The sequence below is a fragment of the Microtus pennsylvanicus genome, chromosome 8, assembly GCF_037038515.1.
Source record: "Microtus pennsylvanicus isolate mMicPen1 chromosome 8, mMicPen1.hap1, whole genome shotgun sequence".
Classification (NCBI taxonomy): Eukaryota; Metazoa; Chordata; class Mammalia; order Rodentia; family Cricetidae; genus Microtus; species Microtus pennsylvanicus.
The window spans coordinates 14,036,466-14,054,642 of record NC_134586.1 but is presented as its reverse complement, the minus strand read 5'-3'; the positions used below and the strand labels follow the sequence as shown (position 1 = coordinate 14,054,642).

General features: G+C 44.1%; 1 protein-coding gene across 3 annotated transcripts in view; it reads right to left on the bottom strand.

Annotated features, from left to right (window-relative positions):
- The window catches only part of Grin2b (glutamate ionotropic receptor NMDA type subunit 2B), a 457,560-nt gene that overhangs the window by 318,982 nt on the left and 120,401 nt on the right, over nt 1-18,177 (bottom strand). For all 3 annotated transcript variants that reach the window (XM_075982484.1, XM_075982485.1, XM_075982486.1), the window contains exon 3: nt 11,381-11,809. In XM_075982484.1, coding sequence (XP_075838599.1) covers nt 11,381-11,791 — 411 coding nt within the window. In that variant the 5' untranslated portion in view covers nt 11,792-11,809. The remainder of the gene's footprint in view (nt 1-11,380; nt 11,810-18,177) is intronic.

Genomic DNA, 18,177 nt, shown 5'->3' with positions numbered 1-18,177 from the left:
GACTCAGTAGGAGCACAGCTAAGGAGAGCATAGACATTGCACCTTGTTCGCACTGACCCTGGCCTGGAGAGGCCCAGGAAGGGAGAACACAAGGGCACACCCGGTCACCACAGTCAGGTGAGTTCTAATCACAGTGTTAATGGCTTATTCTTTGTTTATCTTATTAATTACTATTTGCCAGGTGTTTCCTAATCACTCTAGGTGTGCACACATGCAGACACATAAAAACAGGCTAGAGTTAGATGGTGAGAGCTCCCCCCTCAATCATTCTTAACATTATTTTTTTGAGACAGTATTCCTCCCTCAACCTGAAGCTTATCAATTCAGCCAGAAGGTCTCAGAGCTTCAGGGATCTGCCCATCTCGCCCTCCCCAGTGCTAGAGTGGCAGACATACTCTTCCGTGTCCAGGTTTTACATGAGTGCTAGGAATCCAAATTCAGATGTTCATGCTTGGAAGACAAGCACCCGACCAACTGAGCCATCTCCCTGAACTCTCCACTTTGAAGACCCTATTCGATGCTATATGGATCAGGGTCTCCTTGAATCTTTATATTATGGAGTAGAAAACTAAGACTCTGAGAATAAAAAACCATTCCCAACGCCCACAGTCAACAGGAAAGTAAAGCCAGGAAATGGCCTAGGCGATGGATTTCAGTCTTTCCTACTTCACTATGGCATGCGTTTCAGCATGTTGCGGATATTGCAGCAAGCCACCACGTTCTCCATGGCTTTAAAACATAGAAATGAATTCTCTCAAAATGAATTCATCTGGAGAACAAAGTCCTGAAATCAAAATGTTCTAAGGGTCATCTCTTTTGAAGACTAGGGGAGGTTCCTTCTTTGCTTTTTCCAGCTTTAGGTGGCTTTCTTGGCTGGTGACTCAGTAACTCCAACCTGACCCTTTACACAGGCATCTCTGTGTCTACATTTTCACTTCCGTCTCTTAGAAGGATATTTGTCACTTAATTCAAGGTCTATCCAAACAATCCAAGGTGACGTCATCACGATATCCTTTATTACATGTGTAAAGACCCTTTTCTAAATTAGGTCATGACAACAACTGGGTTCTATTGTCAACTTGAGTCATCCAAGAGACTGGTAAAGCATTGTGTCTATGAGAATGTTTTTAGAGAGGATTAACCGAGGAGAGAAGATACGCCCTCAGTGTGGGTGGTACCATGGTCAGAAGAGAAAGCATCATAGCACTGGCATTCCATTATCAGCTGCTTGGCCCACCATGATGTGAACCACTGTGCTCTGTCATGCCTTCCTCCACCTGATGGACTGCCATCTTTAAAAGTGTGAGTCAAAACAAACTTTACACTGCTCAAGCCTTTTCCACCAGATAAACATCGTCACACTGATGAGAAGAGTAACTAACATAGTCACATCTATAGGTTCTAGCGGTTAGGTCATTGGCATATCTTTTTGAGGGTCACCATTCAACCCAGGAAGTGTGCATATAGAGTGCATAGTTCAGTGACTGTCAATTTTTAAAGGTCACTGTTGCTTTATGTGTCACACCATGCCAAGTGCTAGGAACACACAATTACTAAGTCCCACAGCTAGCAGGTGTTGATGACGGGTGAACAAGTTATGAAGAAGCATAACCAGGACACTGATCAACACGTGGGAGAGAAATGGCAAATCCCAAAGGTGGAAGACAGAGGAGGGTTTGCTGAAGGAGGAGGATATTCTTCTCGAACAATGGATAGGTGATTAAGGGGGACAAGGACGAGGATGTTCTAAGGAGTGGAAGAAGCATAGACAAAGGCTCAGAGATGTGAACCAGCCAAGACCATTCAGGGAGCTGTAAATAATTTAGTGTGGCTTGACATTGCTGTTCAAGGGCGGGGAGACGAAGAGAGATCCCGGTGAGGCAGCCTGGGCCCTGATCAAAGAGGATGTCATATTCCGAGCCGTGGGAAGCCAGGGGAGAGATTGAGGTGAAACTGTGGTCAGATGCAATACGAGCAAGAGACAGCCATTGCCAGTGGAGACACTGTGAAAGTGGGGATAGTAGAACTTGATTATTGCTTGAGGGGAGAGAGAGCCCTGGGCTGATCACACAATTGTAAGTATCATCCTTTGAGAGTGGACTCTCTCTTGGGTTCCCTTCTGAGTATCCTTCTCCTCTTGGTTTCTAATCTCCATCTCTTCTCTTCTTTCTCTTCTTCTCTTACTGTCATTACAGGAATTCTCTCTGACCTTCACTATGCCCTTCATCTGTCCTGGACACCCCACAAATTGTGCTTCAGTCAAGTTTTTGCCCGTGACCCCCTATATCCAAGGCTCTGTCCTTAACCCCCGGTATTTAAAGTTCTATGCTGGAGTCAGAACCAAGGGTTCGGTTCTTGATTACACATACCTGCTGTTCTATCTTGTAACCTCTAAACAAGAGGATCTGCTCTTGACCCCTGAGCCTAAAGCTTTGCTCCTGATGCACTCACTCCATGCAACATTTCACTCTGACCCCCTCACCCCTTCTTTCCACTGTTCACCCTAACCTTATCATGCTCATGTTTTCCATCACCCTCTTCCTACAAATGAGAGTTATATGATCTAACTAATGTAGTGATCTAGATGCCCAGCCCGCAAAACTCTCTTTACCTCTGAACCCAAATTCACCTGCTTACTACACATTTTCACTTCGTCAGCCTCCCGTAACAAAGTTCTAACCACCGCCATTCCCACTGTCACCAATCTGTGATGCATCTAATTGTGCTTGTCATATAAATTTTTGTGACTAGCATTAAAAAGGTCAGCGGTGCCTCAGAAAGTAAAAAACAACTCGGAAATCTATTGACTCGAGCAGTTTGGAGAAAGTAGGAGATGAAGAAGTAAAAACCATGATTTCAGACCTCTTTTTTGTTTGTTTTTTGGTTTTGTTTGTTTGTTTGTTTGTTTTGTTTTGTTTTTTGAGACAAGGTTTCTATGTAGCTTTGGAGACTGTCCTGGAACTATCTCTTGTAGACCAGGCTGGACTTGAACTCACAGAGATCCGCCTGCCTCTTCCTCCCAAGTGCTGGGATTAAAGGTATATTCCACTACCACCTGATTTGAGACCTCCTTTTAAGGCCATAACAAAAAGGGGAAATGAGGATCAGGGGAGCTTTCATGTTTGCTTATATTTACTAACATGGATGTGATTTGAGTATTTTTGTGGGTCACAGAGATACGTCTCCATGGATATACAACTAATATTTGGAAACTATCTTGGCCATGGATGCTAATACTACTGTGGGGTACTTGCTTGGTGTCTGGATTTTAAGTGCCTATGGTGCATATACAAACATGAACAAACACACATAACAGCTATTGTGCCATCCAACAAAACCCCCATAAGCTTCTAAACACCCCCTAAAAATCCCTAAGAGTGAAGATGTAAAGAAGAAAGAGTACGCTCATAACTACGGAGACCAAAGATGACAACTGGCAATCAAGGATCTAAACGTGGTGTCCTGAGCCATGGGTCAGGACCCCATCAGGAAAAGGTTTCTAAACATGTAATAACCAAAACTGAATTCAGAATCAAACATTTAACAAATCAAGGTGTTTCCAGCTTTGCTCACTTGTGTTTATTGTGGGACCTCACACATGTAGCCTTAGTTCAGAACATACAACATGCACACTTTGTACTGTGTATGCCATCATGCCATGAACTGCTAAGAGACCACGCCTAAAACACCCAGCCCAGATCTGAGGCTGTTGTCTGTTATAAATGCAGTGTTTATGGTGCATATAAGGTTCTCAGCTTTTACTGCAACATAATAATTTAATTATGGGAAACAAAAACTTAAAGATTTTGACCATCATTCTTCAGTGTGCAAATATCAAATTAGTATATTCTAAATTATATCATGTAAAAATGTTTGATTTTTAAAATTATCATTTGAATTACTGACTTGAGTCTTATTTTTTTTAAAAAAAAATCATTACATGAGTTTGGGTTTGGGATTAGGGCAGAATTTCCAACATTTTGGAAATGGTCTCCAACATACTTCTGCCATCTATTACTATGTATATTTATGTGAAGGGATAGTCGTTATTATTAATAATAATAATTATGAATTTGAAGTGTCATTCAAGTATGAAAAACACTGAAGATGCTCTCTGTCCTACAACATCAAATAATCAGCGAAGATTTCATTCTTTATGTAAAATGAAATGACCACAACCATCTCATTAACATTCAAATTTGCTTTCATCTGGAAAATTATACACATACCAAATAATTGTTTTAAAAGAAATTTCTCTGTGATTTACTATAGTTAATGTTTGATTTGCATACTTATATTATATGCCTTCACACTTCGAGTCACATAAAAATTTCTCATGCTAAAAGGCATCATGAGCGGAAGAAGTTCAGGAAGCTGTGCTCTGGGGGACATCTAAAGAGACTGGAGCAAGGACACAGAGCAGCAATTGGGGTGAGGCAGGAGAAATCAGAGATGTTTGGGCTTTTGAATCAAAAGGATAGTAGCTAAATTACTGATTGTCATTTTTTTTAAGAGATGCCCTCAAAGTCATTCTTACCTCTATGCCCCCTTGTCACCCTACCACAGAGACTGGACACCTCCAAGGGCCGGTCCTGTTACTGACATCATATGGGATGCTGCGATGAGGATGAATGATGCTTCCTAATCTTACACTCCCTTAACATTTTCACTTCCTCAAATAAGGACATGGCATCTGTGGTGAGAACAGCCACATCCCTATCACAACAAAAATACCAAAGGACCCCACACAGAAATCCTGACATCATTTGGTCATTGACCCACCTCTAGAGTGGGTCACCTCCAGACTCCTTGCTGAGATGCCATTTGTCTAAGTCATTATGAGCAGATCACCACTTAGAGGTCCTGAGAAGCATCACTAAGCCTCTTTGACCTACAGCTTCCTCATCTGTAAGATGGAGACAAGTTGTCTCATAAATTAAACAAAGACATACGATGAGATAATATGTGTGAGGTAACTAGCTGGAATCAGATGACTGGCCCAGAGGTTGGCAAAAATAAATGGTTATCAATGTCAGTCTTTTCCATCATACCTGCATAACAACTTAGGATAATTAGGCCACCATGTCTCAGATGAAGAAAACAAATGCCCCAAGGGCTTCCCTTTCATTTAATAATGATCTATTTCCCTTGAGATTCAAGATGGTCTGCTGTATGGAAACACATCACAGCACATATGGAAGGCCCAAGTTTTGCCAAGTATAGCATCACTTGCTTCCTAAAGCTCACTCTGAGAACTTGACACTCAGCAATTTTACGGGTAGGACCAAGGTCACAAGGCTAGAAATGAGGACAACCCACATCTACTGGCTCCAAAGCCAGCACCCTCTCCTGGCTGTGCCACAATGCTCCTGTGGACAAGTCACTTTCCTGAAAGGCAGATGAGGAATGATACTCCTGGATAACCTTCTGACCATCTTTTCTGTGAAAAGTATGCTTAAGTCTTCAATTTTTAAAAGCACAAAAATGGCCCCCTGGACATCAAGTGGGCAGTCTTTGCAAAGGGCCATTTTTAAAGAGATGATGTGCAGGCCAACCAGAAACATAGAACACAGAAGACAGAAAGATCTAGAATCTACATAGAGGTGAGAGCTCCCTATTCTTGAAGCTTCCAGTGTTGGAGGTAGCTGCTTGTTTGTTTCCCAGCTGCCCAGAAACAGAAATAATCACACAGAAATGGTATTAATTAAATCACTGTTTGGCCCATTAGCTCTAGCTTCTTATTGGCTAACTCTTACATATGAATTTAACCCATTTCTATTAATCTATGTATCGCCAAATTTACCAACTAAATTTTTGGCACCTGTCTCTGGCAGGGGCTACATGGCTTCTCTTCCTGCCTTCCTTCTCCCAGCATTCTGTTTGGCTTTCCCCACTTACCTAAGTTCTGCCCTATCAACAGGCCAAGCCAGTTTCTTTATTCATTAATGGCAATCCCAGCATACAAAGGGAAATCCCATATCATTCTAGTACTTTAGAGAGAACTGTTTGCCCAACTTTCCCCAAAGCACAATTCAAGGAAGGAGAGTAAGGTGGAGAGAAGCTAAACCACAGGCAGACAGTTTGGTCCTGACTTCTTGCTTCCTAGGGATACAGACTGGAAGGAAGCATCCATGAGTTAAGAATTCAGCCAGACAATTCTTCCAGCCACTGGACTTTGACACAGGTACATATATGCTCACATTTATTTTCTCCTTCAACAGAAACGAAATGCTAGTGCTTACCTCATAGGATTGCTTGAAAAATTAAAATGCTCACTAACATGGACCAGACACATGCTGTACCCCTACATCTGAAATGTTGTGATACCAGTTTGCTTCTAGAATACCGTGTCCTGGGCAACCAAAAACAGGTGAAAAAGCAAGAGACACCAAACAGTGCAGAGAAGACACTGGGCAAAGGTATGCATAGCATGTAGTTATCCTGGTTTAAAGGTGGTGCTAAATAAATCCACATGAGAAAATGGGAAGAAAAAAGAGAAGAAAGCAATGATCATGGGCTTATCTGTTCTCTCCAAAGGAAGTGACAGAAATTAAAATGAACTGTGGAGAGAGAGGGAGGAAGAGAGCAGAAGCAGGGGCCATCATCCTATTCGTTATGCTCCAAAATGGCTTTCTGCACCTGCGCACATGCTCAAATACACACACACACACACACACAAACACACGTGCGCGCGCACACAGTGTAACAATAAAAATTAAAAATCAGAAAAGAGAAAAACCTGAAAATACTATTCGGAGTATCACTGCGCACCATGCCCTTTAGAAAAGAGTCTGAGCAACAGAGACCACAGTGAGCATACGCACAGCCTTCACTGAAGAGAAAGACGCAGGTGCAAGTTTGGGGGTCAGTTTTCACTGTGATCAACCCATCTGTTCTGAACCTCGACTTTCACTCAGCGCACCCTTCCCTCTCTTCTCCATGCGACTGTAGAGCTCGGCTCTCACTTCCTCTTGATTGATCCTGGGGCAATCTCCATCCTAGGCGTTGTGTCCCCCCCTCCTGCCCAAGCCATTTTCATTGTCACTGATGCTAGCGGTAGAACAATTTTCAGGGCCTCCAGTGTTCTTATCAAGTGTCTGCTTGCTTGGTACCATTGCAACATTTTTCCCATATTTTCTTTTTATCTACAAAATGATGCAAATTGGGTAAAAGGAAACCAATTTATATCTTACAAACTGTCTACTGAGCCTCATATCACTTAAGTGATCTGATTGCCGAAATTTCCAAAACTCATCAGAATGGAGATTGAAATGTGTGACTTATAATTCTTAATTCTGTGTCTTATGAAGCTAAAATGTACACACAAAAAAAGCATGGGTTTCTAAACATGTGTCTCTGGGAGTTGAATCCCAGTTCACTGCAAACTGCAAGCTGTGATGTTCCGGGCTGGTTACTTAACATCTCTGAGCTAAAATGTGAAAACCCAATCGATCGAGAAAGTCCCTGGGAAGACATGGCGATGCTGCTAGCCTGAGTTCAGACATTCATCCTAAATCCGGGATCTCAGGGGGAGTGAGAGCAATTATAACAATACAAAATGAAATACGTTATTTATTCTCAGGTGGGGGACTGCCAAGAAGCACCTCATACATTTTTAAGCATTCCTTGTTATCACTCTCAACTACTACAAGTTCTTCAGTAGCTAGCTAGAGCCTTTTCTGTTGCGTATGTACCCTTTTTGGCCATGGCAGGCTTCCATACTCTAATGAATCTCAGCCTCCTGGGTGAGACAGAAGAATCCAGCGCCCTTCTTCAGAGCCCGCTCCCAGATTTCTCTCCTGTGTTTCTTGTTCAGTTTTATCTGGGCACTTAACTAGGTACACACTACATATCTCATTATCTAATCCTCGACCACTCTCGAATGGATACGCTCCTCCCTGCTGCTCAGGGAGAAGAAACTGAGGTTGACCATATAACACGCTGGTGAGGAATCCAGAGTCCCACATCCTGTCGCTCAGACTCCAGCTTCTGAGTTCTCACTAGCTCTGCTATGCTGTCCCCTGTGCCTCTTTCCGCCATAGTCTAATGTGCTTTTACCTCACTGAAGGCAGACAGCTGGCGTTTTCTCTGATCAGTTAGCGTATGTGAACGTGAGCGCATGCCGTTTGACCAGTGGCGGAGGCAGATCAGCGTCCGCTTCACCAGAAGTCCTTATAACAGGGGTGTCTTTCAGGCATCCAAAGCTCCACAAATACAGCGAGTGAGCAACTAACTGCTATTCCATGAAAAGGAAAATCTATGAACCGCAAGGCAATTACCTGTCTCCTAGCAGGACAGATAAAAAGCACCATGCTCCAGTTAGTTACTAAGTTTCAGCCACAGACACCGCCTACCTCAAAGTTCCCTCCTCAGCTCCACTTTGATATTTTGTCTTTTTTTTTTTCTGAAGCTGAGGACCGAACCCAGGGCCTTGCACCTGCTAGGCAAGCGCTCTACCACTGAGCTAAATCCCCAACCCCCTCAGCTCCATTTTGAAATTCTGTATCCTGTTTCAAATCCCATTTCCCCATTCTACACGTATATCATGCAACCATGGCGATTGAATGTATACTTTGATTTAAAAGCAAATGAACCTGAGGTCAAAACTTCTCTCCCTGTGACCTGGAGGGCCCTTTATTTGGTACCATGCAGGTCCTCTAGGCCTATGCCCGCTCCTCAGCACAGCCTGGGAATCGCCTCTATCTCCTCCGTGCCTCTGGCCCTGTGGCACCCTCCTCTGGGGCCACCAGCAACCCCACCCCCTACCCTCCATGACCAAGCATCCAACTCTCTGGCTACCAGGACCTTTTCTTCCTTCTTCCTCTTTCTGATCTTGGGCCAAAACCCAATTAGACATTGTTTACTCTACGTTAGGACTTCTCCTGAAGCAATCACTGCTCGCCTCCTTTTACTAACGGGGAGAAGCAAGGGTGGCATGGGGTTTTTGAACGCAGTAACAATGGAGACAGAAGGAAGGGTGATAGCAACTCTCATGACAGCAACCGCTGAAACCCACACTACCTACCAAGTCAATTCTGCCTTTTACCCCTAGGAGGCAGTAGTCAGCAGGTTCTCTGTAGAACTGTGCTGTACGGGTTCTTGTTCCTTCTCTCCCGCAGTGAGCCTCCTGCATTGCCTGACATTGAACTAGGTGCTAGACTACTGCTGGTTCTATGGCATTTCCCACAATGCCAGAGGACAAAGGAGAAGGGAGCAAGTGAGACTTATGAAGCCTCCACCAGCCTCATCCTTTCCTGGGAGAGCAATGGGGCATAGAATTGGTAACTGCAGTTAAAGTACGGCTTCCAGCTTCTATAGCCTCACGTGGGATGTGATATTTAATCTCTTTGAGCCTTGGCTTCCCCTCCTGAAAGAGAGGCACTGCCATTCAGCTCAGTGGTATTAAATAAAATAACACATGGACAGACTAACTGCCTAACACACAGCGAACACTCTCACAGTACCCAGAATGCACCAGGGAGCAAGAGAGCCCAACCTCCACCCAGATTGCACCTCAGCTCCTAGTTTTATCCTCACGCTGAGGATCTTCAAACGACACCAGGGGGATGCTACCAATCAGCGTGTGCACAAGCTCCCTCCTCGAGGGAAATAACATGGGTTTGCAATAACTCAAATGAGCAGCAACAAAATCATTCTGATCTGCTGTACTCTGGAACGGAGCACACACTTATTTATGATTTTGAAATCTGGCTCTTAATCATGTCAACATTCTTCCAGTGCAATATAACACCCTTAGAATACCACGCATAAAATAAAATGTACTTGACTAAGGACAACTTTTTAAAATGGTGTCCACCCGAAGCAAATGCTTGGTGGCTTTTGCCACAGCTGGTGCCTTTTCCATTGTGTTTAAGTTCATTCCGAGTGACTCCTGCCAGTGTTTGTTTTCTGATATGCATGTAGGTGCCCATGTGAACACCTATCTCTCATGATACTGAAGCTTCTCTGCATACCGCTCTCAGCCCAGCCTTCCCTACATGGAGCAATGGGAGGCAGAAGCAGTAGCCATCCCTCCAGCCACCAATAGGTGGCGACACTGGTCACAAGGGCTTCTCTGGTGAATCTGTGCTGTGGTAGTTCTCATCTGGTCAAGCAGCATGCTTGGGGTCGTGAGGTGAGGTTTGGGGTACCCACAACCATTCTTGATCACACAGCATGACCTTTAGAGGGACCTAACGGCACTTCTGAAACTGAAGGCAACAAATCCGGGAGGGCAACAGTAAGGTGGGAAGGTTTCTAAAAGTGACACGTGTCCCACGTATTGCAAGAGGGTGAATCATTGTCCGTTTGAAAGGAATGACGGCCGTGGGAGCTAAGCAACAAGCACCGAGCAGCATAGTGAGGGGGAAAAACAACCGAACAGTCAACAACGGCTTAAAAATCCAAGCAGAACACGTTTTCTGAGATTTCAGATTCAGTGCTGAGGTCAAGTGAGTCACTGTCTGTCCTTAGATGTTTAGTCCAACCTGGTTCAGGCATTCCCTTTCTGAACCTTCACAGCCATGTTCTCATTTAACCGTACTCTGGAGTCACCTGAGAAGGTTTTCAGACCCCAGAATCCCAGGCTGGAATGTAAGCAGACTTCAGGGCCATTCAGAGCCCTCCAGATGACTCCGGTATGCAAACCACAGTTAAAACTACCTTTAAAGCTAACCGTGGAGAAGACATGGCTGCCGTGGTTGTGTGGCTAGTGACTTTAGGATGGGCAGATCCTGAGATGTAAGTGGGCATCTTCCTAGTGCTGAGACATTTGGGTCTTCACAGACAGAAACTACGTGCCGTGGGCATTTTTCTTTTTAAATTCTTACAACCATTGTGGTGGAGAATATTTTAGTAACCATGATAGAGCAGGGGATGTCTTATAGTGCTGAGGGAGCTACTCACATACCTATTTTGGAAAAAAAAATCTATCAACACTTCAACTTTTAATATCTCTCAGTAATAGACAAACAGACACATAAATCTGTCCTAAACTCTTGACCAATGGTTCTCAACTTTCCTAACGCTGCGACCCTTTACCACGTTCCTCATGTTGTAGTGACCCTCAACCATAAACTCTTTTCTTTGCTCCTTCATAATTGTAATTTTGCTGCTGTTATGAGTCATAATGCAAATATCTGTGTTTTCTGACAGTCGAAGGCGACCCCTGTGAAAAGGTCGATAGACCCCAGGTTGAGAAACAGGCTCTAGGGGCGTCTACACCAGCATTATTTTCCAACTTTCATCTCCTAACTATCCGAGTCGTTCACGAACTCTCATCTGTTCACTTTATGTGTCCTGGTAAATTTCTATGTTTAACCACTTAGTTTTGCCTTCAAATCAATGCACCATTTGCTCCTCAGAATAGCCGTCTTTTTACCTTATCTGCCATTATCATAGATGAGCCCCCATGGATGCCCAGGATAGGGGTGAGCGTCTGAGCAGAAATGAAGTCGAGGATCTGGGCGATGGCTTCCTGGTCGGTGTCATCAGCGAACACCACCCCCTGGATCTTCCGGTCGGACATAAGATCGCAGATACGAGTGATGATGCTCTTTGGGTCAGTTTCGTTCATGGCTACCAGCTCCACCCGGGGAACTACTGAGAGATGATGGAAGTCATCTTTCTCGTGGGCGTCTTTTATGGCCACTTCGTCTGAAGTGCCCACGAGGATGACAGCGATGCCGATGCTGGGGGGGCTCTTTTGGGAACGGGCTTTGCTGCCGGATACGGCCAGGACGGCCAACACCAACCAGAACTTGGGAGAACAGCACTCTGCGCCGGGCTTCATCTTCAGCTCGTCGACTCTCTGAAAACAGAAAGAAGACAATGGTTAAAAACCCGAGGTGTGCTAGAGAACACGTCTTTGCAGCGTCTGAATGCTTGCAGAGTCAAGAAACTCTATCTGCTGCTGATGAAGCTCAATTTCTCTCCCCCTAACCCAGCGTCTTAATTCAGATGTTCTCTGGGCACGAAGAGAGAAAAAGAAATTTTCAGAAGCCTAATAAATCTTTGACCAAGACAAATCAGCAGCCAACAGACAGAGATAAAGCAGCCAAAGATGTGCTGGGAAGTGTGGGCCAGCCAAGCACGCACATGTGTGCGTGGACACACACACACACACACACACACACACACACACACACACACACACTGGAGACAGCAGGAGGGGCCTTGCTCTTGCCTGGACCCCTGGAACTCTAGTTATAACCATCTTTGAGCTGCCCTTGGCAAAGGGGGCTCAGCAGAAGCTGGCCACAAAACATGGCCTGGATAAGATGAATCCAGCAAACTCCAGGCATGGAGACCCCATGGTCTTGTTGCCTGGATCTCATGTTTGCCTCCCAGGGAGTGACAGCCGGGAATCGCTTCCGTATTTCTCTTTTAGAATCTGTCTCTTAACATTAAATTAGAGAAGCAGTACATGGATACTTAATTGTAACTGATCGTTACAATCACCCAGCAGGGAAAAATTAAAAGGAGTATTAGTATCTCATTTTATGGATGTTGACATCAAGGCTCAATGAAGTTAAGGGACCTACCCAAGACTTAATAAAGTGAAGCAGCCCTTTAAAAAGTAAGATTCCATTTCGTGCAGTGTGTGTGTGTGTGTGTGTGTGTGTGTGTGTGTGTGTGTGTGTGTGTGGCTTTGTTTGTATATACTACATGTGCATAGGTACCCTCCGAGTCCAGAAGAGGCATCAAATCTCACAGAACTGAAGTCATTAAAGTGTTTGTAAGCTGCCAGTGTGGGTGCTGGAAGCCGAACTCAAGTCTTCTGCAGGAGCAGCAAGTGCTCATTAATGTTAAGCCAGGTCCTGATGCAATTTTGAACTCAATTTTCTGACTTTTCGTCTTCTACCTTGAATGCCAGGACACTTTACACCCCACACTGCCTTCCGCATCGTCAATCACCGCGTTACAAGAAACAGTATCATCCTGACCTTTCTATGCATCAAAATACAAGAACAAGCAAATACTACTCCGGGTTGGAGTCACGGAGTGTCAACCTTGAAGATAGTTCTATTTTATTTCCAGTGATAGCCTGTAGCTGTAACTTCCTGAGAGGATGGCCTAGATATTTGTGTATAGCTCACTTCCTTCTTCCTACAAAGAGCCCCTCCCTTTTCATTTCCACACGGGCTCCTAAATCACACACCACACAGCAGACTGAAGATGCAGAACTCCGTAGAATATGAGCCTCGGTCATTTCTCTTTATGTTTCTCATCATTCGCTCTAAGTGCCTCTTTTTTATGAGAATGGGTCCTGCCTGTGTTGCTTTGCCTTAAACGGCCATTTATTGTTCTGTATCATACACTGTGCACTGGAAGGTATTTTCCTCATGCACAATCTCTTTGCTTCTCATGAAATGCTACAAATTAGACATTTTATTCCCATTTCTCAAATGGAGAAACTAAAACCCAAGTCAGTTATGTAATCCTCTAAGGTCAATGGTGTTACAATACCAGAATGCAAATATATTAATACAGCATTGTTTTCCAAGAAAACAGCCTACAAGGTATACCCAGCACTAGAAGAGACTCTCAATTTTCTATCAAACATGAAAATGTCATTTAATCACTCCTGTTTTATTGACCAAAAAAGGGGGGGAGCGATATTTAGGGACCTAAAAATTTGGGAATTTGGATAACAACAAGAAAAAAATTATAATGAAGGTAGTGAACAAAGAAAGATCAGGAAGTATTCACATTGAGCAGACTGACCACAAAGGGCATTAGTGATTCAGGAGTGAGAGGCTGGGACATTTTGTGGCTGAGGAAGCAAAAAAATCCAATCCAGTTCTTGGCAGCAAACCTAGTGGAACTCTAGCTGTTATGGTCATCCTTCAGCATTGCCAAGAGGAGACCTGGGTCGATTGCCTTGCTTCTCCCGAAAGAAATAATACGAGTGTCTCTGTGGCTCACACCCGCCAGAGCTCACCCCTGACAGATTTCTGGTCTCTGTCTCTGTGGAAATGAACAATGACGCCATAGGTTCCAAAAGCCTGAGCTGATGGGCTACGGATGGTCTGTCAGCAGAACTGGGGGCTGGCACCTCCTCGGTGTTTAAAGAAGGGCAATAGATCCCAGAGGCTGAGTAGGACCGAATATTCAATAGGAGACAGCTGGATTTAGCATCTCAGAGAAATAAGGAATATACATGCTCAATTCCAAGGACTGATTCTTTCTCAGCGAGAACCCAGACATTTAGAATTTGGCTAACTCTGTCCACTCGCCTCTTTCCAGTGAGATTCTAATCCTACAGTTACAACTCCCTAAATTAGATTTCTTCACATTTGAAAGTGGCCCGCTCTGCCACGACAGTTTATTAACTTGAATGCACCCGATGCGCTTCTGTTTCAAGCTTTTATTTGCGCTCTTTAAACACCTCTCGTGTGCCTCCATTTTCTCTCACACAATATATTATACTTTTACGCAATGGCTAGTGGTGACATGCAGCGACTAAAATCTGGTTCTATCAAGCAACTCTCTCTTTACAAAGTAATGCATTGTGGGAGATAGAAGTGACAGATGAACAGAGAAAAAGCTCTGAGTACAAACTCAGTTTCAGACATGGGGGGTGGGCAGTTGAGAGAAAGTGTGGTCCAAAATAAATAATCCCACACCCTTCTTCAGACAAACCAAGAACATTAAATACAGTGCTCTTTGGTGTTTGCCTCCTCTTCTTCATTTTACTTCATCCTCCTGAGGGGAACTGGGAAGCACTTCCTTTGACTCCTCACCAAAGCTCATGAGGTCCGCCTTGGGCTTGGGATAATTCAGTATACTTAAATGTAGTGCATCGGCCCGCCTTAAACAGTAGGTGACCTCCTCATGATCAGACCTCTAAGGTTAGCCATCTTGTAGTGAGTACCAACTACCTTGCAGACAGTGTTTCCCCCTCATTTCCCTTCCCTCCAGCAGTGGGAATTGAACCCATGACCTTGCACATGCTACGCACATGTTCTGTAACTGTGCTATATATCCCACTCCTGGACATTAGTATTGATACTGAAGATGCCATGAACACATGTTCTACCACTCAGGATCATCATCTAAGAGAAGTTACAGTCATAGAAGAAATGTCCTCTCTCATTTCCATTTCCATGCTCAGGGTGTAGCATTGCCTCATATACCTAACAGGGAAGATTCTATCAAGTATAGCCAATGATAGGCTTTTGCCAGCACATGAGACCACACATAAACTGGGATATATAACAGTTTGCATCTCAAAGTGGTCACCTACGATGTGACAGATACTATGGCTGACAAAGTTTTGTGCATTGCTTGATTCCTATAAAAACACTGCAAGTCGTGATTCTCCCTGAGTTATAAATGAGAAAAGAGAGCTCAGAGGTTAAATCACATGACCAAGATCATATAGCAAATTGGGCTTCATACCCAAGTTTGTCTAATCCTGAAAGTCTTTCTTTTTCCATTCTGGGAGTGTTTCAGTCCAGGCAGATAAAAGAGAGAATGAAGAAATGAATGAATGAATGAATGAAATTACTAAGCTGACTTTAAATCGGCCTCACAATAGTGAAGGGTCTGAGGCTGAGAGAGTCGCCTAATTAGTGCTCTCTATCCTGGCATCGCTACAGTCATGCTAATAGGCCTAACCTACACACCTGCAAGGGTGTTTGAAGATCCAATGGTAATATTATATGGAAGTGCTTTGAAGGCTGTAAAATGCTCTGCAGATGCAAATGGAGTTACTGTTCAGCTTTTAGGAGCGGTTCAAGAAGCCTGGCTATTTACGACAGCGTGTGGGATGCGGGGCGAGAGAATGTCAGACAGGCTGAGGGGAACGCTAAGAGGGGCAAAAGACATGCGTTCTCTCCGGATATAACTTCCTGAAAAGGTATCCCCTGATGTCCTCAGAGTAACAGGAGTAACAGCGGACTCCGCTGAGAGCATCCTGGCCATGAGGCTGAATTTGGGAGCCATTCAGGCTAGGAGCCAATATCCTGAAGCTCCATGTCTTCAAATTGTGCTTTAAATTCATGCACAAAAGAGGTGCAAAGAGAATCAGCAAGAAGGCAGAAAGGTTGGACTGACCGTCCACTGTCTCAGCCCTCTGCTTCCTTGGCATTTGGTCTGGGGGACCCATGCCAGAGGCTTCAGGCTTTAAGGTACACCGTGCTCACAGCAAGTGGCAGCCTGCACTTGTTCCTAGCTGTCTCTACATACAACTGGTTGAGGAGATGGACCAACACTTTCCCTGGAGAAAACTGAGTCCCGGGGTAACTCTCATAGGAAGCATGGAAAGTGATTCTGTAGGAAATTTTAAGCCAAAGTTGCCAAGCACTACCCGATCAGGAAGCTGTATGATGTCACTCTGCTGAAAGCGGATATGGTGGGACTATGACAGACAGTGGTCAACAAGGGATTAAAAGTTTGGGACCTAGACAGGTGTCACTGCACACCTGTGTAATCCCAGCACTTAGGACGTTGAGGCAGGAAGACTGAAGGCATGAGTTGAGCCAGGGCCGCACAGGGAAACTGTGTCTAATAAAACAGCGCCAAAGCCACGCTTCAGACCCAGGAGCTGCCGAAGCCAGGAATAAAGCTGGAAAGTTCTGGTGCGCAGGCTTTAAAAGCTGTCACAGGAGAAGGAAGGGAATGCACAGTAGCCTTCACTGTAAAAGACGTGAGTGTAACCTTTCCGAAGGTCAATGTGAGCATCTCAACATTACAATACCAAGACAAAACCCAACAATGAAACCATCAAAAGACAATGATAACTGTCACCTGGGCACCGGAATGCTAGAATAGTCCCGAGGACATATGAATCTAAAAATACAGGTTGACATGTAGGAAAGTGCAGCTAAATTTTCCATGAGGGAAAAGCCATAAATTTGACAGGCGAGGCATCTTATTAAGTAATACATAAAAGATTTTTAAGGTGTGAGCAAAAGGCTTGAATTGACTCAGATATCTAGAAATGCATTTAAGAGAATACATATGAGTCTTCAATGTACAAGACACCGGCAGATTCTGTGGGATCAAAATGTAACAACTGTCACTTTAAAAAACGCATTTCAATGGGCAATAAAGTTATGAGCCCTGGCTGTTCTGGAACTCACTCCATAGACCAGGCTTGCCTCGAGCTCACAGATACCTATCCATGTCTGGCTTTGGAATATTTTTAAATCACATATTTAAAACTTTCAACTAACTTCACTAACTAAGGCTAAAAAGGAAATAAAGGAAAACTGAACTACAAACCATTTGTCGGGATAACAGGGAAAATACCAAGTATCAAACTTTTGAGAGCATTTTGGAAAAAAAAAACACACTTTAAATCCATTTCGAAGACAAGGCAATGTGATTGATTATAATATCTCACTCAACCCTGAGGAGAACCCTGGAAGAGCCAGAGGCGGTGGATGACTTCAGGGAAACAGCCTTTTCCATATACAGTGGAGTAGATGCACACATGAACTTGGGGACAGTGACAGAACACACAGGTTCAGGTCAGACAAAATCCCGGCCCTGAGCAGGGACGCGGGCATGAAGTCCCACCTCTCTGACATGGTGTTCCTAATTGACAGTTGCCGGGAGAAGGAGCTCAGCTTTCTTCAGTGCAGTGGTCCTAGGTGTGTGAACCACACCCCGGGGCAGCACTGGTGCTCAGGAGCCTTCAGTCAACACAAACCAGCTTCCCTGGCCTTAAAGTTCACTTCTTAAGAGAGAGAACAAGCATGGAACTGGGTAGGTAGGAAGGTGGGAGTCGATCTCAGAGGAGTTAACAGGGTGCAAAGAATATCATCAAAATATAATCTATGAAATTCTCAAAGAATACATCAAATATCTTGCTTTTGTAGATTTTTTTTGTCTCATATTGCGTGTATATTATGATTTCCAACTCTGTGTGTGTGTTTGTACTTTTTTCATTTTTTAAATTCTCATTTGTTTGCTTTATTATTTGCCGTTTGTTTTCTAAAGAAAGAGAGAAAAACAGCATGGAGACAAGGGTGGGTGGGGAGGAGATGGGAGAAGATGTGGGAGGGGAAACCATGACCAGAATATTGCACGAATTTTCAATGAAAATAAAATAAAATAAACCAATGACAACAAAAGAGGAAGCACAAGGAACTCAATGAGATGTAGAACAAAGGACAGATGTAACCAGACCCAAATGAGCCTTTAAATGATGGAGTCACGAGATGAGCG